The sequence below is a fragment of the Amphibalanus amphitrite genome, unplaced genomic scaffold, assembly GCF_019059575.1.
Source record: "Amphibalanus amphitrite isolate SeventyFive unplaced genomic scaffold, NRLGWU_Aamphi_draft 000047F_arrow, whole genome shotgun sequence".
Classification (NCBI taxonomy): domain Eukaryota; kingdom Metazoa; phylum Arthropoda; class Thecostraca; order Balanomorpha; family Balanidae; genus Amphibalanus; species Amphibalanus amphitrite.
The window spans coordinates 946,792-973,820 of NW_024881543.1; the positions used below are offsets into that span (position 1 = coordinate 946,792).

A 27,029-nucleotide genomic window follows, 5' to 3' on the forward strand; every position below is an offset into this window, starting at 1 on the left:
ACACGGTTGGGGACCAGTTAGTAGGGTGCCGTGCAAAAGTCATTTTGGACCCCGTTTGCACGTGCGCACGTGCAGAATGCCGCTTCCAGATCTCAGGAACGGCTGGGCCGATTGCGTTCAAATTTGGCACACCGCTAGCGACCAGTTAGAAGGGTGCTTTGCGCAAGCCCGTTGGAAGCACCCTCTCGCCCTTCCGCACGTGCAGGGCTCACTATCTCGCTCGCTCGTTCTTCGCCCAAAAGGCGTTTTACTGGTTTGTAGAGAAGTGATATGTAATGTAGCAGACATACAGCTGGATGTTACGCCCCGCCGTGGGCTGGCTGGGCAAGGGATGCTCCCCGCGTAGATGTGCGTAAATCAACAGCAAGTGGATGCATCCGCTCCGATCGCGGTTCGGCGCGGTACGCGACTCTCGCAGCGCTATTTCTGGAATCGTGGCGTGAAATAATGTGCACAATTCTGGCACCGATTGTGCACTCTTTGCTGCCAATTGACCGAGCCCCCCTTTACTATAGATATTCACAAGCAGTTGGCAGTCACTGATGTATTGATGCAATAGCTCTCGCTGATGATTGCCATTTTCCAAGCAACGTTCGGAAATGCATGTTTGCATCAAAATGCATCTAAGTCCTGGACGCCTGAGAAGCAAGTTATCACCGTTCCGTGCTTCTATCCTCAGGATACTGAAATCCTTCTCCTCCACACCGCCACCCCCCTCCGGGCTGGACAGGCAACTTTATCTCATGCGGGCTGCTCCCTTGGAGCGGCACCGCTGCTCCCGAGGGAGCGCACCCCGTAGCCGGGTGCAGTGAGTGCCTTGGGGCTGGGTGGCCTGTCTTCGGACGGGCTCAGCCCCGGCGACTCACTAGGGTGCCTGCCCAGACCAATGTCTCCCCCTATATCCTATCATCCTACCGGCTCTGAAATGGTCTTGTCGACCGAAAGGGCCTAACCCAACAAAACAAAGAAGCAAGTTATCAAAATGCGCACTGTGCGATATACAAAGCATGATGTACTTTAATAAGGCTAGCATCACATCGGCTACACCTGGGTTGCTTTTCCAGAGAGCCGTCTCATGTTCTTACTCTCGGTAAAAATATGTTTGTATTTTTCTAAGAAAAGACGCATTCGGGATTAACCATATTCTAAAGTTGTCGGACTTCGTATCAAGCTATGAATATATAACTGACGTCAAAAAGGTGAATGGCTCATTCGCAACGTCTTCAACACATACGAGACGCTTAATAAAAATTCGCAAACAATCAAGCACGCGCAGTTTACACATAACATACAGCAAGGTGCTATGTCCAATGCTAGCGTGCTTACGCATAACAGCAAGTCATTCGGTAGTTTGGTCTCCCCGCCTGGCGTAACCGTCAACCAGCAGCCGGCGGTATCAGTATCTCGACTCCGAAAGACAATGTCACTGGCTGGGACGTCTGGCAGTGCTCAAGGAGCTGATGCTGCTCTCTCGTCATTCCGTTTGTGGTCGTGTCACCCACTAGAAGTTCTCGAAGTGGTGCTCGAAGGTGGCGCCGCTGCCGCGGTTCATCGCCTGGGCAGCCTCCTCCACGGAACGAGTCATGGGCGCCGGGCCGCACGAGAACACCCCGAATTTGCCCACCTGTGGGTGATCGATATCACAGGTCAGTACTCAGTAAGGTCACATCAGACTTCAGAGATCAACTTCCTGATGGTCATCGTGCCTGTGACACGCACGCTCGCAGCCTTGTGCGCTGAAGTGCACCTACCGACTGTTCGATTAACCTGAAACAACTACTCTGATTCAACGATTAACAGCGACAGTGGTCATAAAATCCATGCGTCCTTATCGGTAGTTCGCTCACCGAGTTGCACGACATAGCACAGTGCACACCATTACATGCAAGCCCAGCATGCACATAAGCTACACTCGTGTGCGGGACATAATACACCCTTTACCCGTGAGCTGTGAATGTCGCCTGCTCAGTGTCCATACATTTTACTGCCTTCCTCAGTGTTGAGTATAACGCACCCTTTATGTGCACGTGACCTTACGCTGTTCACGTACCCACATTAGCCCGCTCGTGTACACGGTTTAAAGTGCCCCTTACCTGAGGGTGAGCGCGCTGCAGGGAGCGGAAAATGGACGGCAGGTTGGGCCGCCCAAAGTGCGTGATGGAGCGCAGGCCGGTGAACAGCGAGCGGCGACTGATCTTCTGGAAGTGCCGCTCACAAATGTACTGAAACAAGGGCATTGTCAGTCGACATTGATAACAGAAGTCATGTGGAGACACTGCACAAACTAACTATTACGCTGAAATTTGACCAGAGGACCATCACTAAGACGTCTGGAACTACCTGCAAAACAAACAGCATTTGCCGCATTCGTACATTTTAGAGAAGTTTGCTCGAACTATTTCGAGTGTTATCTAAAAACATCGAAAGCTATCTACATCATGGACCATGTCCAGCTCCATTCGACTTACGAGCATGATGGTTCTCAGGTCGAACTTTGAGTAGAACTGGGTGATGAAGATGTGAGTGGACATGAGGTGGTTGGGGTCGCTGTTCTCCACGTCTCGGATAATGTCCACCATCCACTCAAAATGTTTCTGAGTGCGCGTCACCCACAGGAAATACACCTGCAGGGGCGCGCAACAGTCAGACACACAAACTAGCCAACACAAGCTCACAAAACAATAATGGCCTTCTCCATATGAGATCAATTTAAACAGCCCGAAAACTGATGTCTCAATGCTAACAGCGATAAGATAATACGTGTTACTTATGCTCGTTTTCGACACTCAGGTTAGATTGGTAATCATACCTTTTGTGAATAAAATCGGTAAGCTGACCTTTTTGCACGCGATGCCGGCCGGCGCGCTGGCCCGTCGGACGATGTCTTTGAGGATGGAGGCGAACGGTGTGATGCCGATACCGCCGCCGACCAGAACCGACACCTCGAACCGGTACCAGTCCTGGTGTCCCTCGCCGTACGGACCGTCCAGGTAGATCTGAGAGAGGGGAACACCCGGCTCAGCGAGCGAAGGTCGGGCTCAGGCTCAGCTCAGGCTCCGAGGCTCAGCGAACGAGACTAGCGATCAGGCTCAGCTAAGACTCTGAGGCTTACGGAACGATACATACAACGGAGAGCGAACGGCATCATCGGTAACGTGTGCAATGCCGGCGGGAGGCCCGAACAGATCAAACACTACACGGAGTTTAACAACACCCTGATGTTCAGATGTTCAGCGACCATGATTTTAAGATGGGCGTCTTGGACATGCTCTAGAGTAGGTATGTATTTAGTTGCGATCGTACCTTGGGCAGCGCGTGGTCGCGGATGACGGTGGGGTCGTAGACACGGCGCAGGTTGCGGGTCCACGGGCCGACGGCGCGGATGTGCAGACTGAGGTTCTTCTCGTGCGGCGCCGAGCTCAGGGTGAACGGGTGGAACTCACTGCTGCTGAGCACCGGGCAGGCGATGCGCACCCACTGGCCCGACTTGTACTCAAAGTTGGACGGACGCTTGATGTGGATGGCAGTCACATCTGGAGAGACACGGCCATGTAATAAACTTGCGAGCGGGTGCTCAAAAGGATAGTTAAAGCAGAAACATCTGTCTCGCCTAAACAATGCGCAATATTAATCATAAACGTCACTGTTGTTTTGCACTTAATGTGTAAATTTACGTGTACTCTCCGCCTTTACACACTGCCAGTTGCGGCTGCAGCTGCTCAGCCTTGAGCGCAGTGTCACTTGGTCAGATGAGTTACTAAAAACCACGTTCAATCATATTGCCCAATGCCCATGACTGCGGGAGCGGACAGTACCTGAGGGCAGCAGCTCTGCGTTGATGACGGCGATCTCGACTTTCTTCCTGCTGGCAGTGACGAGTCGGTCCAGGGCAAACAGCACACACGGACCCAGGAAGAAGTAGTGGAAGAAAGGCTCCTGGAAAACACGCAACGTTCCGACCGAGCGGGTTAAAATAGACTCTAGCATACAATGCAGTGATGAGTTACATAGCCCCTCTCTCGACCGTGCTTTTTTCTCCAGCACAGTAACAATCATTCCAGAAATTTGAGATCAGGCTTCTGCTTTATGAGCGCTGACCAGTGTTGTATGAGCGCTGAGTGTGCTGCAGGTCATCGGCAGACTGAGCTGAGCTGTTCAGCCGTCTCACCTGCACCAGCCGACCGGACCCGTGCAGCACCGTGAGGATGTAGAAGAACGGGTACGTGTTGTGCGTCGCCCAGAAGCCCTTGTAGACGTTCCTCCTCGCGTACTGCACGGCGAACACGTAGATGGCGGCCATGTTGAGCAGAAGGAGGACGCCGGTGAAGCCGGTGATGGTCTCCCAGCACCAGTAGTGGAACTTGGGCAGCACGTCCGTCCTGCCGGCCGACGCGACACGGCCCGTTACCGCACTGGGTGCCGACGATAGCCAACAAACGTACCATACGCTGCGCAAGGCCCGACGGCGAGCCGGACACTGCAAGTAACGTATGCAACACTTGATTCTTGAAAGACTTCTGAAATAAAGGTTTATTCCAAACAGCCTTGCGATTTGCGAATAACAAAGTCGTGCACTTTTATGCATGCGTTTGCCTATATCGGTCAACGCCCACGGTTCGCTGTTTATCTTACGATCTGAAGTAGTCGCGGAAGAGGCAGGTGAGGTCGCCAGGAGCCTGAGTCGAGATGTGGTAGAAGTTGATGCCGTGGCCAACCGTGTGCACCACTGGAAACAGACCAAATTAGATAAAAATAATCGTCTCGCACCAGTAACGTTTATATAGCGGCAGCTTTCAAAGGCCTTCTTCTTCAGACGAAATGAGATTTGCCAGATTCAATCGTTAAAAATAACATGAACAAAACATCAAAACACGGAACAACTTTCGCATGAAACCTAAAATACCTCAGCTTCGCATTTCAGCAAACATATTTCTCCTACCCCCTCTCCTCCCCTCCTCCACTCTCCCTCCTAGGACAGCCGCCACTACCGTTTTTTTTTTAAGGAAAGGTGCTTTAATTTAAGCCGGCAGGCTTCTGCACCGATCTTTTGTGTCACTGATTTCTGATGTTTTCTTTTTCTTACTTGCTCCCCATGTGACGCAAAAAATATATGATGATGATGATGATGACAACACCACACCACAAAACACACTCACGTGAGAAGAAGAGCGCCCAGGCGGCGATGTACTTGTGCAGGAAGATGGCCGAGTCGAAGGGTATGAAGCGGTGCAGGAAGGTCTCGCGGCAGAAGGTGATGGTGTTGCGGCACATGGTCACCAGCAGGGTCGAGTACGTGAACATCATGGCGGAGGCGGCGCCGCGCGTCACCGTCACGCCGTAGCCGGCGATCCGGCGCAGACCGGCGTGCTCCCGCTCCACAGAGTAGTCTGGAGGTGCAGGGGGACGCGACTTACATCTTCGTCCCCCAGCACATAAAGCCAGCCAAATCGAGCATACCATAAATATTGCGTAGAAGTTTGTAGGAGTTTAGCACAACCGAGCGACTTATCTGCCCGACTGACGAGCGACATATCGAATGTAACGCCTAGCACAAACTCCTAACAAGAATTTACTATTTTTTTCATAAAAAAACATGCGATTTATGAGCCAGAGATTACGACGGTGGCCGTGGAACACTCACAGTAGGCTCGCTCGGCGAAAATGCCCAGCAGGACCAGCGTGTACAGGGTGCTCCAGAAGACGGTCAGCCGGTGGATCTCCATCCAGCGCGCCAGACGGCCGGCCCCACCCGCCTGCTGCCTGCTGGGCTCGCCCTGGTTCTCAATGACGGCTATCTCTGCCTCTGGTTCATCGGGGGAGGTCGGCGCGGCGCCCTCGCCGCTGTCCAGGTCACTGCGGGTGACACACAATCAAAGTGTAATTACAATGCATTCACAACATGGCCGTTAATCACGGTGGCTTTTAAACTTTTGTGCATCAGGAAATTAGCCGCATGCGTGGGCCAAGTTCAAGAGATAGCTCGAATTCTCGAGAACGTCAATAAGAAAACTTATGGTATATCATTTTTTATTCTTCAGGATCCACCTATTCATTTTCTTCCTTGAACAGTCTGCCTCGTGTTTCAGATAGACGGTCACCGGTTACTGGGGTGGAAGTGTAAAAATCTTACCCCGGCTAACCGCTAACGCGACTGCGTTGGCCAATGGCCAGTCCTTCGGAAACGCTAAACCGCTGACCGCTTCTGGCATCTGCCCAATGACTCCACCGGATCAAACGCTGCAAAGATGCTGCATTGCGGAAATAGCCTAAAACGACTAAACTAAACAAATATAACTACTCACCTGTAGATGGAGAGCACGGTGTCACGGGTTCGAGCGAAGCCAGACTTGCGCTTGTCTTTTGACGGCAGGGGCATCGATGCTCCTGTAAGATATCAATGAGGCGACAGTCACCGACAAACAGCTGGTCATTGCTTACACCGGGAGCGAAATTTGTCGCCGGGCAAGGACAAGAAATTTAACACCTTTTGGCATCGTGGCTTTCGCATATAATATGCGCTTACCAATAATTTCGTTTTTAGCTATGACGCTTAAAGTTTCAGGCTTTCAGGCTTGGACAGCACGCATAAGACATATTCATCCGTTCGTTGCACGAATGTCATTGCACAATCAGGCGTACCTGCCACCTGCAGCTGGGCGTATCCGAGCGCCTCCTGATGCTGAGCAAACAGCCGCAAGAACTCGTCCGCCGTGATCTCGTCTTTGTCGCTCAGCCCGCCCGAGCTGAACATGGTGTTCACCACCTCGTCCAGGTTGGTCGAGTCCAGCGAGGCGCTGGAGAGCTCCAGCAGCGACCTGGGGAGGGTGGAGGGTGGTGTCAGCGCCACCGACACTGAGAGTCGCCCGGGCAGGCGGGGAGACGGGCGCCTGTGACCACGGTGTGGGGTAAACGGAACACTAGCCATAGCGCCGTGTGCACCTTAAGTAAGTTCAACTGGTGCCTCCTGGATCGGGTATATTGATTCATGCACTATGTATCGTGAAAATTACGTTGTTGGCAGCGCGTAAGACTTGTTCGACAAAAGAGCCGCACCGACAAATAAACCGAAAGCTGTTTACAAGTGCATATGTTCGTACTTGTTATAAAAGGGGCATTATAAACAACGCAACTGAAAGCTTACCGAATCATATCGCTGAAGTCTTTGCGACTCAGTTTGCCAACTTGATCGATGTCGTACATGTCGAACATCAGCTTCACCTTGTCCTCTGCAGTGCCCTTGGCGAAAACGACCATCATGTTCAGGAACTCGCGGAAAGAGATGTAGCCGTTCTTGTCCATGTCCACGACAGCGAACATCTGAGGGTTGGCGGACGAACAGGTTAGTGGCGAGTGAGGAAGACAAGGCCAAGGAGACGGGAGAGAGACAGTCAGTGCGAATGAGTTGATATACGGAAACAAATGAGCGATAGCTCATTCGGTGATTTTTATCATTGGATTCACTTGCGTCAGAAAATGCAGCTTATTCCAAAGCCTAGCATGACACGGGAATGGAACATTTAGCTCCGGACGAAACATGTCACCTAGCAGCTCTGCTCAATGTGGATAAACTGCGGTCGGGTGATGTTTGAAGTGCGTACCTTGGTGACGAAGCTGGACGAGCTGGACATGCTGAGTGCGTCAGCGAACTCTGCCAGGGTCAGCTCCATGTGCACCACCTCGCGCGCGCTCTCCGAGCTCACGTTCAGTACCTCCTCCTTGCTCAGCTTTATGTTGAACGCCTGTCGGTGGTCATAACACATGTGGTGATGTGCAACAAAAGGCTACGTTTGCTTAGAATGAGGCTCGTTAGTCGTTTGCATTCGTAATCGGAGCGGTATAGAAGCACGCTCCCGTAAATCCGTGCATCCAAAACTGGACAACACAGCACGCCACCGACCAGAGTTTGGGCTCTCACCTGTGCGAACACCACTCGGAAGAATCGCTCCAGGTTGCGCTGTCGGTGCTCCTGGGTGACCACCTGCTCCAGCGCCGGCTTCAGCTTGGCAGTCACCTCGTTCTTCTGGATGCCGCACTCGGTCAGGAAGCCGTTCAGCGAACCCATGAATTGGTCCCTCAGAAAGTGGCCGCCCAGCTCCAGTACCTGAAAATGCCCAGCACAAGGCAATAAAGTTCATCGTCGGGGACAGGCGACAATTCGGCTGCCAAAGAATCAGAGCTACATAATTCTTAATGCTCCGTAACCCTACACGATGTAATTGGGGAGGGGAGAGAGGCGTTTTAGACACTATGTGCCACGCACCGCTAATGCCTACAAAGCTAAACATTTTCATTTGCTACTCTCCCCTCCTCAATCGTTGAGCTCTAGCTCATAGCCAGCCCGGCTTCTCACATCACGGGCCTCTGTTCCAAAACTTGACCCCGATGATAGAGGTGATGGGGGGGGGGGGGATCGTCTCCGACCCACCAGGTCGTACTCGTGTGCCTGTGTCCCATCACCTGACCCCCATAAGACAGCCGAGGGGTGGCGGGGCCGTCTCCGACCCACCAGGTCGTACTCGTGGGTCTCTGTTCCACGGTCTGACCCCAGTGCCAGAGGGGAAGCGGGGCCTTCTCCGACTCACCAGGTCGTACTCGCGGGGCACCTTGATGATGACGGTGCTGCCATCTGTCGGCAGGATGACGTCCAGCTCGGCCATGTGCCGCAGCTCCACCGAGCGCAGCAGAGACGTAGAGTTCTGCACGGCTGCAATTTTCCACAGCCTAGCCGCCCCGCAGCCGTGGCTCCACAGCCACAGCCGCCCACAGCCGTGGCAAACTGTGGGCAGCCAGCCGTCAGCCGGCCGCGGATACTTTCAATGAAATGCAACCAAATAGTATATAATAAGTTGTTTTTAGTTGAAACATATAGCCAAAGCACATTGCAATGGGCTATAGATTCTCAAGCTCATGAAGCATCATAGGTTAAGTGGTTGTGTATCTGGCTTTAGGCCGAAGGCCTAAAGCCTGATGCGCAACGCATGCCTACACAAGCCCTTGCAAGGGGTTAAGAAAGATGGGTAGGTAGGTCCCTACATCAACAGAAAACATAAACAATGAACCAGAATAGAAGCACTAGCAGTGTAGACATCTAATGCCAAATCCTGAAGCATGGTTGTGGGACGGAACAACAGACCCTGATGCTTTTCATTATCAATGTTAGGTATGGAAAATGAAACTCAAGTTGATGGACTGTCAAACAGTGATTGTCTAGTCAAAACTCTTGCTTCTTTCTTACCTTGCATATTTTCTGGGGTGTGATATGCCAGACTTGAAGCAGCCTTCTGGGCAAGTCTCAAACTAATTTGATATGCAAGGCATCAAAACACTAGTGAGCATCCAAGAAAGAAAAACATTCTTCTATTTTGATTTTTCCAAATAATGATCTTCGCTCAAATCCCCAAGGACGTGCGAGCCAAAATTACCTCTTTTAATCAAAAATTTTACTTGAGTTTTTATGACGTCAATAGCAAGGAAGTGGCAACAAATTGTTTTGTGTCACTATAAACAGCCATAAAAATTATAATTTATATATAATAATGCTAAACAGTCAAAAACTTGCTCTCAAATAAAGAGTAAATATCAATTTTTCTACATTTTCAGAAGAAGACGTCATTTTATTAATAAAGTCAACAGCTCGCGTAAGAAATATTGTGTTCAGGGGTTTCACCGTCATGTGAATTACGTGTTCAGGGTTTTCACCATCATGTGAATTAACCGTAAGTAAGGTTCATGTTCACTTATAATCTAATTCCATTGGCTTCGTTGATCAGCATTTTCTGTTAGCGGTCACTTACACACCAGTTAGAACATAAAGCGCCAATTTTATATTATGTAATTGGACTTGCCGAAAATCCAGAAATACATCTAAGAGTTATTTTTGATAATATTTTATGAAGCCTTTACCTGCCTTTACCTAGGCGTGATTTTTTTTTCTATTACCTGAAAGAATTATTGAACGCTCGTCTTCAATAGCTGTAAGGTGCTCTCCTAATGACCAGGTGAGATTGATTTGAGAGGGATGTGACAATGCAACATGCTGCATTTTCTGAAACTGTCAAGCTCTTGATGATGAAGGAACAATTGGTACCTATAATTAGTATTCTGTACCAGAGTGCAAACTCCCCTACAACAACAAATGGTAAAACCATTACAGGTTTTCAAAGGCTTCACCACTTTCAATGTTGCTGGGCATCCTTTGCATGATTTTTACAGGCTAGACTGCTTATCAGAATGTGAGATTAAGGATTTAAAATTTTATATTGGAGTACTTAAGATTGAGCTTGAAATCTCACAGCCGTGGCCACAGCCGTAGCCGTGTTCTTGGAGATATTTGCAGCCGCCCCGGCCCACAGCCGTGGGGCTGCAGCCAGCCGCGGCTGCAGCCGGCCGGTGCAGACCTCTAGCAGAGAGCCCTTCATGGTGCGGATCTCGATGGAGCGGCGCGTCTTGTCCAGCCGCACCACCACCGAGCGCAGATTGTTGGCGGACACCCGCTCCTGAGCTGGATAGACACAACGCGCAGCTTGTCAGAATAAGAGCTTTATTCACCACACTTTCGAGTATCGGTAACTCATAAGACATCACAAACGTATTTTGTGATATTATTCCCGTCCGTCGTTTCCATCCTCAGGAAATTCACATCCTTCTCCTCCACTCTGCAACCCCTTATCCGGGCTGGACAGTCAACTTTATCTCATGCGGGCTTGGAGCGGCACCGCTGCTCCCTGGAGAGCACACCCGTAGCCGGGTGCAGTGAGTACTTTGGGGGGCCGGTGGCTGGGCTGGTTGGCCTGTCCTATGGGACGGGCTCAGCCCCGGTGACTCACTAGGTTGCCTGTCCAGACCAATGTCATCCCCTAATTCCTAGCATCCTTCCGGCTTTGAAATAGTCTTGTCAGACCGAAAGGGCCTTACCCAACAAAACAAACCATATCACACACAGATTTTGTGATAGCGTATCGGTGTTTTAAATACATATAAATCACACACAATTTTATGATAGCGAATCAACATTATACACATATACCGGTGATAGGAAGGCACAGACAATCCAGCAGAGCACCTTACCGGTGACGGCGATGCCCTGGCCGACATTTTTCACCACCTCCGACTTTGCGGCGCGGCTGGGCATGTTCTGTCTCTGTCGTCTGCGAGCCAGCATGATCAGAAGTCCGACCAGTCCTGGGGAGGAGCATCCAGCCACGATATGAAGTTACGATAGGATTTACTGATATCAGCGCACTATGAGGTCCTCAGCCGGCATCCATCGAACCTTGGAGGACGGGCTGTAATCGCTAAGCCGTATGCAAATGCCCACGATGTCAATACATATGCACATAAATGCACTCACACATATATAGGTATACACACATACAAACATGCATGCATCATGCATACACACACGCATACATACTGTCATGCATACATACATTACACATATACGTAATACATACACATACATACATACATACATACATACATACATACATACATGCATACATGCATACATACATACATACATACATACATACATACATACATACATACATACATACATACATACATACATACATACATATATACATACATACATACATACATACATACATACATACATACATACATACATACATACATACATACACATAAATATGCATGTAAACAAACTTACATTTCTAGCATGGATTTTGAATAACGACATTCACTTCTACCGCAGATACGTATTTCGCTGCCCACTTACCACACACGGCGAGGAAAGCGGCGAGGAAGGTGAGCGCGAACGAGGCCTCGCTGCCGGAGAAGTAGTCGTAGGTGCGCGCCGGGGAGCACTCCTCGATCTCCACATTCTCCGAGAAGGAGCCCAGCGGGTACAGGAACCGACACGGAACGGTGGAGCGCCCGCTACGACACGTGGCATTCTGCATCCTGTCCTCCAGCGCTTGCTGGCAGCTGTCCGATAGGTCCTCGTTGCCTGGAGATGGAAATGAAATGCCATTTTCAACTCATTTATGTACAGCGTGTTCTTGGCCAAACGCTGTCAGATCATAGAAAAGGAGATTGGCAAAGTTATGACAAAAGGATGCTTTAAAGATACGCAACATGTCACTGAACTTTCTAAATATAGTCGCATACTATATTTTGCACTGCGTGACAGCAATAATAACGATGAATTATGGCGTGTTCTTAGAACAGAGACCGCAGATTATGCCCTTCTATGCTTTATTCTACCTCACCTGCCATGAGAATGCGGAAAGGATCCGACTGGATGTCGTTTTGATCCATGTCTGTCACAGACATAATGATGTCGTAAATCGTCAGCTGCCGGATTCGCTCAATCTCTTCGTCGGTAAACCGTCTGAAACAACGAAACCGGATATAATTCTGCATCCATGTGCACTTACGATACCTACACAATACACATCGCTAAAAGATGCAAACAACGGTCCTGGCCTGATTCTGCGCCAAGGCTCTCAATTTTCAAACAGCAAACGGGACAGAATGAACAGCAAACGGATGGCTTCCCATGCTATTTCCCTTACCGTCCATCGTTTACGATTCACCGTGCCGTTTTGTGTCGCTTACCCGTTCAGTCTGTTTTCGAACCAGAACCGGTCGGCGTTACGGATACGCGTGAATTGGTCACGGATGATGGCAGAGAAGAGCTGGCCGGGTCGGTCCGAGGTTTCCAGCAGGCCGCCCGCCCAAATGTCCACGTTCGACATGGAGTTGTTGTACACCTCGCTCAGACGGCTGATCACCTGTGCGGGTAGAGTGAAATCGGTCAGAGAGCCGGGCGGAGAGGGAGCCCGTGTGGACACGGAGTTGGCACTGCCGTATGATCATCACAGGCAGCACGGACAGGACACTCGCAGTCACACCCGAGGCCGACGTCCTGGATTAAGACGCATCATGACGCTCACATCTGTACACACTACATTCTACACTACAGGCCGTCTGTTCTTCTAGCACCGACCATGGGAGCCGACAACTATTCCAATGCAACGAGTTGTAACATATAGCACACTTATAATAGTTGTAACAAAACTAACATAACTGAATTCTTATGTAGCATTTACTGTGCATTTCTCTTATAGTGAGACCAACGTCATTTTCTATCGCAGCACAGTTATAGGCATGAATTCATGAATGACATCCATTAATGCAGAAGCTTTACTGGGTACTCCATCAGCCACTGACTGACCTCCTGGTCGACCTCTGAGCCGGTGATGGCGGTGAAGTTGTCAAAGTCCACCGGAGGCAGTCCGAACTCGTGGCGCGCGGTCAGGTAGTCGGGCAGGCCGTGGTCGCGACCCCGCTGAATGTTCACGGCCATCAGGTCACGGCGGGAAAAGTCCAGCGGTCCGAACACGTCGCCTGCGACCGGCAGAGTTAGTCAGGACACATTGGAAGAGAACACATCAGAGGATACGTCAGCAGATGTCACATATCGTGATAACCCGTCACCAGAGCACGTGGTATATGACGGGCTAGTCATCCCACGTTACAGATACGAGCTTTATTATTGCTAGATGTTTTATCTAACAACACATCGATTGCGTTTCCACAATTTGCCGTATAAACAGAGGCTGTTTTGACGAACTATACGAGCTGTTGGCCTCACCCCTGAGGTCGTTGACGATGATGTTGTCCTCGCGCTCGGTGGACTGCAGCGCCATTCCCATGAGCATTCGGTCCACATCATGTTCCCGCAGCGGCTCCTGAAACACCAGCCAGGATTCATTCATGACAGCGCCTGCGCGCACGTTTCATTAGGTTCATCATTTGCAGGTCTTCAGGCACGACCTATCGTGCCTCTATAGTCTATATGGACCCGGGAAAAGGCCGTCGCTGTGCGTGTTACTTATTCAATGTTTTCGTCACTACTTATATGTCACCACATGAAATTTTCGGCAGCACTTAACCCGCGCCCCACTGGGGTCTGCGTATAACACGCCCTACTGGGGGGGGGGGGGGGCTATTCATAGCCCCCCTCCTAACTCCGAAACTACTGGGCCGATCGTCAAAATTCAAACGGCGTCTGATAGCCCCGGAAAAACTGTCGAGCGAAACCTAATTTCATTCACCTCGAGGTCACCGATGACGTCACAGGTCAGGTCAAAGTAAAAATTATTAGCATTTTGCTTGTTCACGTTTTGGGCTCTGGTCGCCGTCTTACAAGTCAGATCAGGCTCATTTTTGGATCACACACTCGTGAACAGATGCTCTAGATACCCCGAGGGTACCAAACTTGTACTTTGATTTTCAGGTCAAGGTCAGGTCATCACAGGTCACGAAAATATTATATCATGCGTCGGTCACGTGACACATGTTTTATGGTCCATTTAGGCCAGAGATTTCGAATGTGATGTCTTCTGTGTCATTCGAGGTCATTTTGAGTCGAATTTAGCTTAGGTCAGGTCACTTTCAGGTCAAAAAAGGTCAAATTTTGAAGTTAAAATTTTTCAACAAAAAAGGTGTTTATTGGATGCAGTTTGAGCTCAGGAACACGATGGTGCTATTTATATTGGCGTACAATGTCAAATACGTGCTGAAAAATTGATTTGAAAAATTAATAATTGTGAATTTTTTGCAATAATGCGTAAAACTTGGCCATTTTTGAAGATATTTAGCTAAAACTTGCTAGAGTTAGTCATAATAATGCGTTCTATCACATATATTCCGTTTTGTTTCGAAAAGTCAAAAACATTTTGAAAAAAATGTAAAAATATAAATTTTGGATTTCATTATATCAAATTTTCGAAATTTTCAAAATTTCGAAAATCCGAGATAGCAGTTTGATAGCGCAGTCTATTCTGAGTCCTCTCATGCAAAGAAATTGGATCTAGCTTAAAAACTGAGCTCTTGGGAGCGATTGCCGTGGTTCAATGTTTTGCGTCGAAATCGGCCGAACATGACGTCACTCTGACGTCATTTCCGGCCGACCTATGGTAGCTACGAAGTTAAAAATTCGACACAAGGTGTCAAATTGATGCAGCCGAAGGTACTAAAAGTTTGGCGTCGATACGTCAAGCGGTTTGGAAGTTATTGCAGAAAAACGGGAGGGGGGGCTATAAATAGCCCCCCCCCCCAGTGGGGCGCGGGTTAAAGCTCAGAACAGCAAAGTGCCATGACTCGAGAAGGATCGGTGCTCGTCCGTGGCTCCGATTGTTCACGTATATTCGCCACGGACAAAATATGCGTATGCCCCTGTATCTGCCTACCTGCGGCCTCCAGAAGGAGTTGCACGTGCGCACGCCGCTGATCCGGTGTCGGTCGGTGCCGGTGAGAAAGCCGAACCCCTCGGTCAGGCATCCCTCGCGGCTGAAGTTCCTCAGGTAGACGCCGGAGGTCACCAGGGTGTGGCCGAACCGCATGGCGGCCGACTGGAACACGTGCGTGATCTGCGGGTCCACAGAGTCGTCGTAGCCTGCAAAAGAGCGGCACAATAAGAAACACATGTGTGATTTCGGAGGTCACAGAGTTTTGGTACCCGCAAAAAAGCGGTTACCTATCAAGCATATTAAATGAATTTAGATTTAGAAAGCTTAACAATCCCTTGCTTTGACACAAATATTCACCAAGCATCGTTAAAATCTAATGGTTTACTCGTGACGTGTTTCTCACTTTGATAAGGACATCTGCATTCTGCACTGCGCGCACCGTCTACATTCGGGCATTGGCAAAAGAGTCGGTCACTCCACGCCTCATAACAAAAGGATAGGAGGCCGACGACATACCTCTGTACGGGTCGAGGGACGCGCCCAGCCAGCTCGGCAGCCACTCGTTCACCACGATGTGTTGGTGGGTCGCGATCACCCACTTACGCGCCTCGTTGAACACGCGCTCGCCTGAAATATGACACAAATGAACGGTAAAAAGACCGCGCTAGGCCGGCACTTCGCTAGCTTGTCAGCAGCCGCTTGCCTCCTCTAAAGGGAGCTACCTATGCTATGAGTCCATTTTACAAATTAAGTCAACAAACGGCCATTGACATTATAAGTGAAACGGCATTACATTATATCTACATTTTCTAAATTACACATGACATTACTTATAAAAAGTTCGTATAAATTCGTAACAAAAGTTCGTACTTTAAAATGTTTAGTTTAAAGTAACGTTTTATTTAAGTTTAAAAGTTACGTTTACCAGGTGAGAACTTTTTCGTATCAGTCGACTCGAATGGTGTCCTGGCTGGATGGATCGGAGCCCTGGGATTGGCGTGCTTACCGGACCAGTTGGGGTGCTGGCTGGCCAGGTATCCGGCCACGTGATTGTGCCACCGGTACCACATCACTCCGAACGTCAGCAGGAACGGGTTCTCGTTGCCGCGCGGGTTACCCAGCACTGAAATCAGACGCGACCAGTCAGTGAGCATCCCCCGCAAATAGGTACACGGTCAGCTGGACGCCGTCTTTTCAACGAACGGGTACTTTGACAGGCCGTATAGTCCATTCCCCAAACACCGGACATATACATTGTACTAATTTATCGTCCGCAACTTGACGTTGTCAATTTTCGAAGCGTCAGCATAAATTGTCTAACCAATGAGTGTGTTGGAATCCTATGAATCTGTCACCGTAAGTGCGGGGGAGTCGCGTCGTTGGCAGACGCCAGTCGTCCCGTGCCGTCAGTACGGACGGAGCCGTGTGCCCCGATCGGGAGTGTCTCCGCGGGGACAGGGAGTCACTCAGCACTCAGCACTCAGCACTCAGCACTCAGCAGCACTCGTCACTCACTCCAGAAGCGGTTGACGGGCGCGGTGCGGTGTCGCGCCGTGAACTGTTGGTGCTGGGTGGGCGGCGGCGGGTTGGCCAGCGGCAGGCGCACGGCGTTCCGCTCCGGGAAGCCGCGGTACGGCTCGTCACTCCAGGCCAGCAGGCCGTCCGGCGCCTGCGTGCCGTTGGCGAACGAGCGCAGCACGTCCGCCCACGCCTTGGTGGTGCCGTACGTCAGGCCGCCGTCCAGCCACGGTGTGATCTCGTTCAGCTGCCGACACGGGCCGGGACGGGTCAGCGGACACTCAGCGGACACTTTCTGGACACTGTCAGCAGACCAGTCAGCGGACACTGACCGGGATGGGGCAGCGTACACTGCAGACTATTTCGCTACCACGCTGCCGACATCTGCAGGTTCTTCTAACTAAACACGACAGGCACAGCTGATCGGGCTTTATTAACTAGTTACCTAACACCTATCTCCAGCAGTGAGACCGTGTGTGTGCGTGTGTTGGTTGTTGTTGTTGTTGTTGTTGTTGTTGTTGTTGTTGTTGTGTGTTCAATTCCCACCTGCTGTCGCGGCGCGTTGGGCGAGAAGCCCGAGTTGGCCATGTCGTACCGGGAGCGCACAAACGGCAGCTCGGTGTGGCCCGGCTCGCGCCGGTACCGGTGACCCTCCGGGATCGGGATGTTGAAATACTCGGGCGGACAGCCGGGCCGCTGGGCGTCCAGAATCTCCTCCACCACCTGCTGACCTGGGAGCGGCGCATCCGAGGGGATTTCGTCAAACTACGCAGACGCAGACACCCATACCCACAGACATCTACAAATACACAAGTCAACATACAAATGAGAGCTATATAAAGTCTCTAGTGCGCCTCAAAAGTGAGCCTTCCACTGACCGAAAAAGACGAGCAGCGCCGATTTGCCGGTCTTTGAGAAGTTGCCGTTGGGCCCGGACATGAGCTGTTCAGAGATGTTCAGAGGGTTGGGACGCAGTGCGCCGGATGGTTCGTACGTCCCGTCGCCGTATGCCGGGGGCAGCTTCCTCAGCAGCGGCATCTCTGCGGAGGGAAAACAGATTGCTGAGTCACAGAGCTGCAGAGGAGGACGCGGGCTGAGTCACTGGACGGTCGGAAGTACTGGGCTATGTCAGGGGGCAATCGCTAAACGTGGCGCTAGGTCACTGGATAGCATCGTCAGACGCGGGGTGGATCACAAGCAGGGCTGCGTAGTCGGAGTCGGCATTGGAGTTGGAGTCGTTCGGAGTCGACAGTTCTAACCGGAGTCGGAGTCAACTTTGGAAACCTGAGCCGAAGTCGGAGTCAGAGTTACCTAAAATCCATCGACTCTGCAGACCCATGGCAGTGCTGCAGAGTCGGAGTTAAGGGCGGTCGGACTCGATAGTTCTGCCCGGAGTCAGAGTCAGAGTCGGAGTTGTTTTTAAGCCGGAGTCGGAGTCGGAGTCACTAAAAACTCATGGACTCCGCGGACTGATCACAATACCCTGCCGGTGGCGGATCAGTCTCCAGACCGATCGAGTCAGAGGTCTCTCCACTGCCACTCTCACCGGCAGATCAGAACTGCACGGACTCACCGGAGGCTCCCAGCTGCGGATGGGCGAAGTTATTGTACCAGCCGTCGTACCCCTCGTACTCGACGTGGCGGTACGGCTGCGGCTGGCAGTCGTCGCCGCCCTCGCAGCCGTCCAGCAGCCAGCGCAGCAGGCCGAGCTTGTTGTCCCGGCTCGGGCCGGTCACCCACTGGGAGCTGGTCGGCTTACTGGCTGCAGGAGGCGCAGACAGACACGACACACGAGTCAGACGACACATACGACACACCTGCCATGGCATGCGATACGCTTACCCGTTAATATACACCACACGTGGTAGTGGGATATATTCGATACACTTTTCTAGACACGTTCGATCTCCTTATCTCTATCCGTCTCTATGCGTCTATTTCGTTCATCCGCAGGATTTATGGCAGAAGACAGCAGATTCCATGAGATACCTCCTTCCCAGACAGCCGAACTGACCTCTTTGAGCGGTGGATGTCCCCACGGTGACTAACAGTACCAGCAGAGCGGCCCACCGCGCTCCTGTCCGACCGGACAGCGCTGTCCCGTGGGACTGTCCGGACATCGCTGTCCCGTGGGACCGTCAGGTCCGGACACACAGGGACAGTGAGAAGCGTAAAATGGCACGAAGTCCGTCAGATTCGGCCTGAGGAGTGCACGGTAGCTGTTAGAACACGGTCAGAATACTGTAAGGACACGGTCAGAAAGCTGACGAAGCGGTTAGAAAACCGAGAGTAAGGTCAGATTACCGTGAGAACTGAGAATACGGTCAGATAACTATGACCACACGGTCAGATTTCTGCGAGAGAACGGTCAGCTTACTGGGAGGGCACGGTCAGATGATTCGGTCAGTGAGCGCATGATTTTATTACTGTGGAGACACGATCAAATTATTGCGAAAACACATATTTCTGTGATCGCACGGTCAGATTACTGTGAGGATACGGCTAGATAACTGTGAGGACACGATTAGATAACTGAGGGCACGGTTAGAGTACTGTGAGAACATGGTCAGATTACTGCGAGAGAACGGTTATTTACTGTGAGAACACAGTCATATTACTGTGAGGGCACGGCCCGACAGCTGAAACAGAAGGTTTGTCGCGTCTGAAAGGTTACCTCACCTGCAGCTCGCAGCCAGCGGCTCGGACAGCGGCGGAGACGGGGGCGCGGCGGGCTCGGTGTCTCCCGGTCAGCCAGTGGCCGCTCCGGCCCCTGCACGGCCGCTCCGACTGTGCAGGATGTGACCGGCCGATAGGCGCGCCTGACCCCGCCCCGTCCTCCGGGAAACTGCGGGGCTGACCGCCGTCGCAGAGCCGAGACTGCACGTCCGGCAGATAGGCGGCGGCGTCCGGTGGACGGGCTCGGTTTGGGACTGGCAGGACGGTCCAGGACGGTCCATACTGCCCCCAGTATAGCCGGCCGGCCAGCAGACATCTCACAGCTGCCACGAGGCAGGTCCGTCAGTCAGTGACAGTGAGAGTGACAGACAAATCCATCTCACATGCTACATCCCCAAAGTCAGTCAGTCATGACTCGTGGCCATTCCGTAACCATGACGATTCCGTCATCGAAGGGCTCATTTTATCAGTCAGTTACAACCTATCCACGCCAGACACAGTCACACAACACAAATACGAAGAGGAAGCCAGTAGCCACTTCAATGCGCCATGCTCAATAGCCAGGTTATAACTACGCCACATTCAATTCAGTTCGCTATATGTATATTCCGCATCAACTATCAATAATGCAATATCTACACACCAGGTTCCGCGAATAGAATTGAAAGCTAAGAGCGTAAAATGTCACCTGTTCAGCATGCAGATGATTCTTCAGTGAACCGCCCACCGTCACCTTGCTGCTTTCTGAGCAACCACGTGACTCGGGCCCTCAGGCGTTAGTCACGTGACATGCCCCGAGGCGATGCTCGGCCGTGCGGAGCCGGAGGCGCTGGGCGAGTTCTATAGATGGCCTTGGGCGAGTCGAAAGAAACACCGCATGCGGTGCCGTGCTCCATGGTGTTTACTTTGTAAGTACTTACATACTTGTTACTTACAAAGGCCATCTTACTGAATGCTGATTATTGTGCTGGGAAGCAACGACATGATACAGCCGGCTACTGAAAGGCAAACCACAACCATTTACTTTTTCATAGTCCCAAATGTTTTACGTTGTATTTCATTGTTGACAGACACACTTCTATAATTACAGCTTGCATGCAAGATCGTGCAGTGCATCGAGGTTTGGAACTAGAAGACTCGAAGCTTGCATCATGGCACTGGCCAAGAATGATAAGACTAACCGCACATCCTCGGCGGTGGGTATACCCGATTTCAGTGTCTGCGGTCCAGTTTCCTCCCCCCGAGTCCCAACTTCCCCAACCGCCGACGCTGCTCTCCCTCCGTCCTGGCCGCGACGTTTCCGGTGCGGTCGTCGGCTGGAGAGATAGCGAAGCGTCCGTCGGCTACCGCTGTCTCGTCTCTGCTACCGACCAGTCCCCTGCGCCGCACCCCGCCGCCGGCGAGCGGCCAGTATACTGGTCGGCCGACCCTCGCACCAGCTACCATCGACAGCGACACCGGCGCAGCCAGGCTACAGAAATCCAGCGCGGCCATCCCAAGGTGAGTCGGTCTTTAGCTGGCCTTGTTTGGGTCGAGCTGGACTCATATCCAGTAAGCACATTGGTCGAGTTATGCCGAGTAAGATTTGTGTCCACTGTCTATAGGCATGATGATTTTAGTTTTACAGCAATGACATTTCAAAAATTTGGTCGGGGAAAGGTATCAGCCATTTACCGATTTTCTCAGGGTCTCCGGCATCATGGGCCTGTACGAGTTCAGCCGAATAGAGGGCTTTCCCTCCCTGTTCGCTCCCAACAAGACGCCGGTGACGGCCGACACCGTCGAGGCCGGCTGGATATTCGCCTTCCTCATCTTATTCGCCAGCTTCCTGGTCATCCTGCCCGGCTTCAGAGGCAAACGGGTGAGTGCTCTGGGACGGATGGATGCTCGTTTATCCTGGACCTCTCGACAAAACGAAATAATGGGTTATGATCTCTTGGTCCTACGTCTTGGCCGTATTACCCTATATCGTGATTTTTTAAAAACAAAATATGAGATTATGTGCACTGTATGTACTTACATGTCCGTCCAACTATACTTATATTTTGCAGCGCTTCTTTGTGCTGGTTCGTGTGACTGCCAGCATTATCATTGGACTGCTTCTTATGTGTGAGTACGATGGAAAGCCGTGGGAAATCCAATCAGGGCCCCGAGCGCCTAGAAAACGGTCTTCTTTACGCAAGTGTATTTTTACAGGATCGCTTGATGACGGTAGCGTCTGAAACCAATGGGCATGAGATATCTGTTTTTGATGCTGTTCTGCTTCCATCACCGTGTATACCGTATGCCTCCCTAGTGGGCAGCTTTGGCACATGGAGTGGGAGGTGGTCCCGTGTATACTGTATGCTTCCCCAGTGAGTAACTTTGGCATGGAGTGGAATGTGGTCACCGTGTATACCGTATGTCTCCCCAGTGGGTAACTTTGGCATGGATTGGAAGGTGGTCACCGTGTATACCGTATGTCTCCCCAGTGGGCAACTTTGGCATGGAGTGGGAGGTGGCCACGCTGAAGACGAGGACGCCGTACAAGGCGTACACGAGCGCCGAGCTGGAGGGAGCCGAGGTGGGCATGAAGCTCGGTCTGCGTGGCGTCAACGTCACCCTCTACGGTAAGAACTCGGAGCAGTGGCCAGCTCGTAGAACTCCTTCGGGAAATAGTGCGAGTGGCAAATGTTAAATATGACACAGAAAATACGCAATTGAGATAGTAAGAAACTCTGTCATAAATAAAAAAAAACATTAGCATTAATTGTCTTTTGCCACGTTAAAGTGGATACTACGGCAGATATACAGCAATAATGAAATGTTTTCTGTTTCCACAGTTGACCAGGGCCACATTCCGATGGAGTTGAAAGGCGAGGTCATCAACTACAACGAACGCTTCTGGTGGAGCTGGGGTCAGGGACGGAACGGGTTCGGCCCATTCGGTGAGTTAATTAACGGCGATGACCGCTCTACTCCGTTCGTCCGTTTCAACATTGTTACAAGTAACGCACTTCATCGCACAAATGTTTTGTTATTGATAAGGGAAGATGGCTAACGGTGCGAATCGGTAAATGCACCGTTGAACCGTCGGACATAGTTTTTAATCGGTAAACGGGTATAGTTGCGCCTAGCTCACAGTTGACAATGGGGATGCCTGTAGAGCAGGGGACAGGTGAAATTATAAGACATTCGCCTGCGCACTGCGCCGCCTCTCCGTCGGTGTTGATCCTCTATCTGCCACAGCCGGACAGATCCAGCGCGACTTCCGGCGCGCCCAGCAGCGCGGCGCGCCGCTGCCCATCCTCTGGGTGGCCGAGTACTTCACCTTTGACGGCGAGGGCATCCGCTTCGGGAGGCACTACATGCGCGCCGGATGGTACGCGCATATCCTCATCTGGTGAGTGACCGTCGGGCGCGCACCCGCTCCGCACGCCAGCGTAAATGGTCGGAACTTTTACGTCTGTTGATGAGATGCTGGAAAAATTACGTTGAGCGTACGATCGTTGGGGCCCATATCATTGAATGCCGCCAATAGCTGAATATCAGATACCTAAATGATTATGATGTGTCGGTGTCAGTCAGATACTAGGCCGGTGTTCACCGTGCAGTATCTCCGTGTTCCGTGTTATTCCCCGTGCCCCGTCTGTCCCCTGTATTCCACGTCCCGTATTGACGAACCGGCCACCACTAACCGCCTCTCCACCCACCTCTACCCACAGGGCGGCGTTCCCCTGCTACCTGCTGGCCAACATCTTCCAATTCATGGTGCTGCGGTACGCGGCGCTGTTCACCATGATGACGGGCCTGCTGCAGATAATCGCCTGCATTATCTGGGCGGCCGTCAGGAACCCCGTGCCGCTGGTGGTGCCGTTCGAGGAGGGCGTCCTGCGCACCCACTTCGGGGCACACTTCTATCTCACCCTCATCAACGGTGTGTTTGTGTGAGGGCAGCAGCGGCGGAACATCTTCAATTAAGGGGGGGGGGGGGGCACCGCTGACTTTTGGTCCCATTCTTTCCATGCAACGCCCATAGGGCTAATGTTAAAATGCCAAAATCAAATGGGGGCACGGTGCCCCGGTGCCCTCCCCGTTTCGCCGCCTATGTGTGAGGGGAGAGAGAGAGAGAGAGAGAGAGAGAGAGAGAGAGAGAGAGAGAGAGAGAGAGAGAGAGAGAGAGAGAGAGAGATTGCCAAAAAGACGCGTTACATCGCTTACGTAAATGTCTTTTCCTTTGTCTTTACGGTTCAGGCACTTACAACGGATTGTTTATTTTGAACTAATTTCTTAAGGTGTGTTTGAGCAATTATTGCAGTCTAGTATTCACGCCGAGTGGCTTGAATCATATGCCGTATTCTGGGAAAACTTTCTTTATATCAGCGACATGGGTTCTTTGTAAACTTAATGCATGCTAATTTTCCATGTCTTATCATTGCCTACGTTGTTACGAAATAGGCGCCCAAACAATATTTTGCCGCAACGATTAGCACCTTCACATTTTGACGCCAGATAGGAGTAGCAAATCGCCTGAAGCTATACTGTGTAGTGTGTAGCAAGGCGAATTGCTATAATTTGCAGCTAGATGGCGGGAGCAAAACGCCTGTAGCTATGTTGTGCCGCAGTGACCGCTATCTTCAGGATTTACCACTAGATGGCAGTAGCAGAACGCCTGAACTATGCTGTGCCGCAATGACTTGTCATATTTTACCGCTAGATGGCAGTAGCAAAACGCCTGAAACTATGCTGTGCCGCAATGACTTGTCATATTTTGCCGCTAGATGGCAGTAGCAGAACGCCTGAAACTATGCTGTGCCGCAATGACTTGTCATATTTTGCCGCTAGATGGCAGTAGCAGAACGCCTGCAACTATGCTGTGCCGCAATGACCATTGTCATATATGGACGCTAGATGGCAGTAGCAGAACGCCTGCAACTATGCTGCGCCGCAATGCCGTTTACTCATCTTTGAAGGACGTGCATTTCCTAAAGACAAATTGAGACGCAGAATCTTTTTAGACGTAAACAGTAATTGTGATTGTTATGTCCCCAAATAATGTAGATGTTGCAGAGTAATCGCACTTCCGATCGAGTTTTGGCTATTGGTCGATGGAGTGAAAAGCGGAATTTCCATTTGATGTAGGCACCTATGTAAGTACATACATCAACATAAAATAAGGAAATAAAAAAAACTCATCGGAAGAGAAACTCACAACGCAAATTTGATCACCGATAACCAGTTGCAAAGTCTGTTAAATGTAAGATGTATATGTACATCGTAACGCGTTTTTATATGTACCTAATTATTTTGTGTGACGATATTCCGTTATCGTGTCGGTCCACCACATCTCATATTATTTTCATAATAATTTAGCACATTTCTAGCCACCAAGGGCCAAACTCGGCAATGAATCCAGTAAGCCTACCGTAACATGTTTGCCATTTTTGCGGCAGGTATCTTCTGTCTGCTGGTGGGCCTGACGATGATCTTCATGGACATCCGGTACCCGGAGTACCTGACCGACTTCTTCGGCGTCGACCCGCTGCAGGACTACGAGGAGCACTACTACAGTACGTGCGTCACCGACAGCGAAACAAAGTAGCCATAAAAGAACGAAGCCGAAATTAGCCGTGCCAGGCTGGTTTTATTTCCTCTTTTACGTTACCTTCTTCCATATCTAACTACTTGAGGTGAAACTATTTTGAGCGTTGATGTTATGCTGTTATGGCCGTAACAGATCATGGGGTTAGGTTTTGAGCGGGTGTTGAAATTGCAGCTCAAGAGGAGCTGGAGACTGAAGCCAAAGGAGCGAAGGAGGAGTCTGCTCCAGGAACCGTGGAGCTCGGATCAATCACCAAAGCGGCCGCTGCCGCAGACGCCAATAACGAGGTATGTAAGTACGTTTACGGGCGTAGACTGGCGACGTTACAGTCCGCTGCACCGCCGCGCTGGCGGCGCACTGAAAGGCTCCATAAGGGCCTATGTTATAAAGACTGTCCGCTGTACGCCGTCCCAGCTACAGACCGCGTGTCTCTCACCTACCCCGGCCCGCTGCTCGTTACAGGAGGCCGAGCCTGGCTACCTGCTGAAGCGGCGCAGCCACCTGCCGGGCCTGCAGCGCTCCTCGGTACGCCGGCCCGAGGCGGCGCCCCGCAGACGCTACCAGGCTGGGGACACTTCCATCCGAGAGGAAACTGAACAACAGGAGAACCTGTACGAAAACACCCGCTGAACAGGAGACGATCGACTTCCGGCGCGGCGGAGCCGACCGGGTGTTTGTTATTTTGTCTGCGCTGAGCTGTGTATCTACTGACTACAGACTCGTAGGTGTGTATCTACAGACTGATTTACCGGCGGAAGTCCATATCTGCTCTTTCTCAACGCGATTGAGTAGAGTGTTTCTAGCAAACTTTTCAGAAAACGTTCAAGCATTGTTATCTTATCGCTTAATTAATGCATTGCCATTCACATAAGTTTGATTGAACAATGGGATGGAGTGAGTGAATGGGTGAGTGAGCAATGGGTAGAGTGAAGCAGCGGAAAACGATTATGATATGCTTGCTGTTTCAAAGTGACGCTTTTTCACTGCCCCCCAGTGTGCTCACATTGGCACTAACGCGACAGTTTACATCAATGAGGCAGTAAGTCAACGTGAGATTGAGTAGCCCAGTGATGTAATATACTCGCAGTCTTCTCGAGTCTTTTCGTTCTCCTCTTCATCCACCAATGACGATGCATGTCGGCGAGGTGCATGTTTCTTTGGTTCGGGAGCGAAGTGAAGTGATTCGTTCATTCCGTTGTGATCCTGACTCCTGACGCAGTGGAGCGTCCGTTGGGACGAAAGTGTTTATGCCACGAGATCGTGCTGGCTCTGTATTTGTAGACCAAGATCCTCTGATCCCTATAACCGTCGTACCATAATTGGTGCATTTACCAGCGAGGCTCGGACGGCGCTATCGAGCGCTGCATTGTGTCCGCCGGCCGGCAAAAAATAAATAAAAAACTTAGAAGACGGTAAGCCGCCGGCTGGCAACAAACTAAAAAGATGACGGCCTAATCCGCCGGCTAAAACGAACTAAGCATAGGGGGCGGTTCGCAGTCGGCTGGCAACAAACTATAGACAGACAATTACCACCGGCTGACAAGCTGTAAAAGACAGCCACCAGTTAGCAACGGACAATGCATAGAGGGTGGTTAGCCGCAGACTAAGCCACCGTCCTAGCTTGTTTGAGAAGTCTCGTATGGTTCAATGTATCGGAAGGAAGTAAATTCTAAATACACAGCGCTTTAAGACACAGCTTTCTTTTTGGCGAAGTTAACCAGATTCGGATGAGAGATGACTACAGGCCTGGCTTCTCCGTAACCCAAAGGCTTTTGGCCATATTACGTGTACCCTTTCCTATAAACCCCAACGGCAGAGACTTTGCACCGGTAAGTACCATCTTCAGTCTCAGTTAGTTTAGACCCCAGCTATACCGCCATAGCACCGACCCATACCCTACGTCCTCTAAACCCGAACGGCAGCGTAGTCGCACCACAAACTCACATCTCCTTCATCATTGTGCCTTGCAATTCTGTATCCCACCGTAAGACACACTGTGCTGGGCGCTGACCCATCCTTCCGCCCTCGCTAAA

General features: G+C 51.0%; 2 protein-coding genes across 2 annotated transcripts; one reads left to right on the forward strand and one right to left on the reverse strand.

The window, feature by feature from the left end:
• Positions 1-529: 529 nt before the first annotated feature.
• On the reverse strand, positions 530-19,738 carry LOC122377549 (dual oxidase 1-like). The gene is made up of 32 exons (XM_043357666.1): positions 19,419-19,738; positions 18,754-18,940; positions 18,313-18,501; positions 17,618-17,779; positions 17,286-17,470; positions 16,737-16,986; positions 16,228-16,344; positions 15,738-15,848; positions 15,222-15,427; positions 13,622-13,718; positions 13,202-13,374; positions 12,583-12,758; positions 12,234-12,355; positions 11,741-11,971; positions 11,068-11,181; positions 10,305-10,501; positions 8,583-8,783; positions 7,916-8,101; positions 7,599-7,739; positions 7,142-7,317; positions 6,640-6,815; positions 6,303-6,384; positions 5,642-5,853; positions 5,157-5,387; positions 4,633-4,726; positions 4,169-4,379; positions 3,816-3,936; positions 3,304-3,533; positions 2,838-2,996; positions 2,469-2,624; positions 2,094-2,222; positions 530-1,624 (listed from the first exon to the last, which is right to left on the reverse strand). Exons 2-32 carry the CDS (start codon positions 18,857-18,859, stop codon positions 1,502-1,504), a joined length of 5,064 nt encoding a protein of 1,687 aa, XP_043213601.1. The 5' UTR covers positions 18,860-18,940; positions 19,419-19,738; the 3' UTR covers positions 530-1,501.
• Positions 19,739-20,231: 493 nt separating this feature from the next.
• LOC122377576 (dual oxidase maturation factor 1-like) lies at positions 20,232-26,092 on the forward strand. Its single transcript, XM_043357769.1, has 11 exons — positions 20,232-20,323; positions 20,506-20,915; positions 21,102-21,276; positions 21,467-21,524; positions 21,887-22,024; positions 22,238-22,342; positions 22,644-22,797; positions 23,120-23,331; positions 24,848-24,964; positions 25,171-25,283; positions 25,459-26,092. The coding sequence occupies exons 3-11, from the start codon at positions 21,115-21,117 to the stop codon at positions 25,624-25,626; spliced, it is 1,227 nt and encodes a 408-aa protein (XP_043213704.1). The 5' UTR covers positions 20,232-20,323; positions 20,506-20,915; positions 21,102-21,114; the 3' UTR covers positions 25,627-26,092.
• The last annotated feature ends 937 nt before the right edge of the window (positions 26,093-27,029 follow it).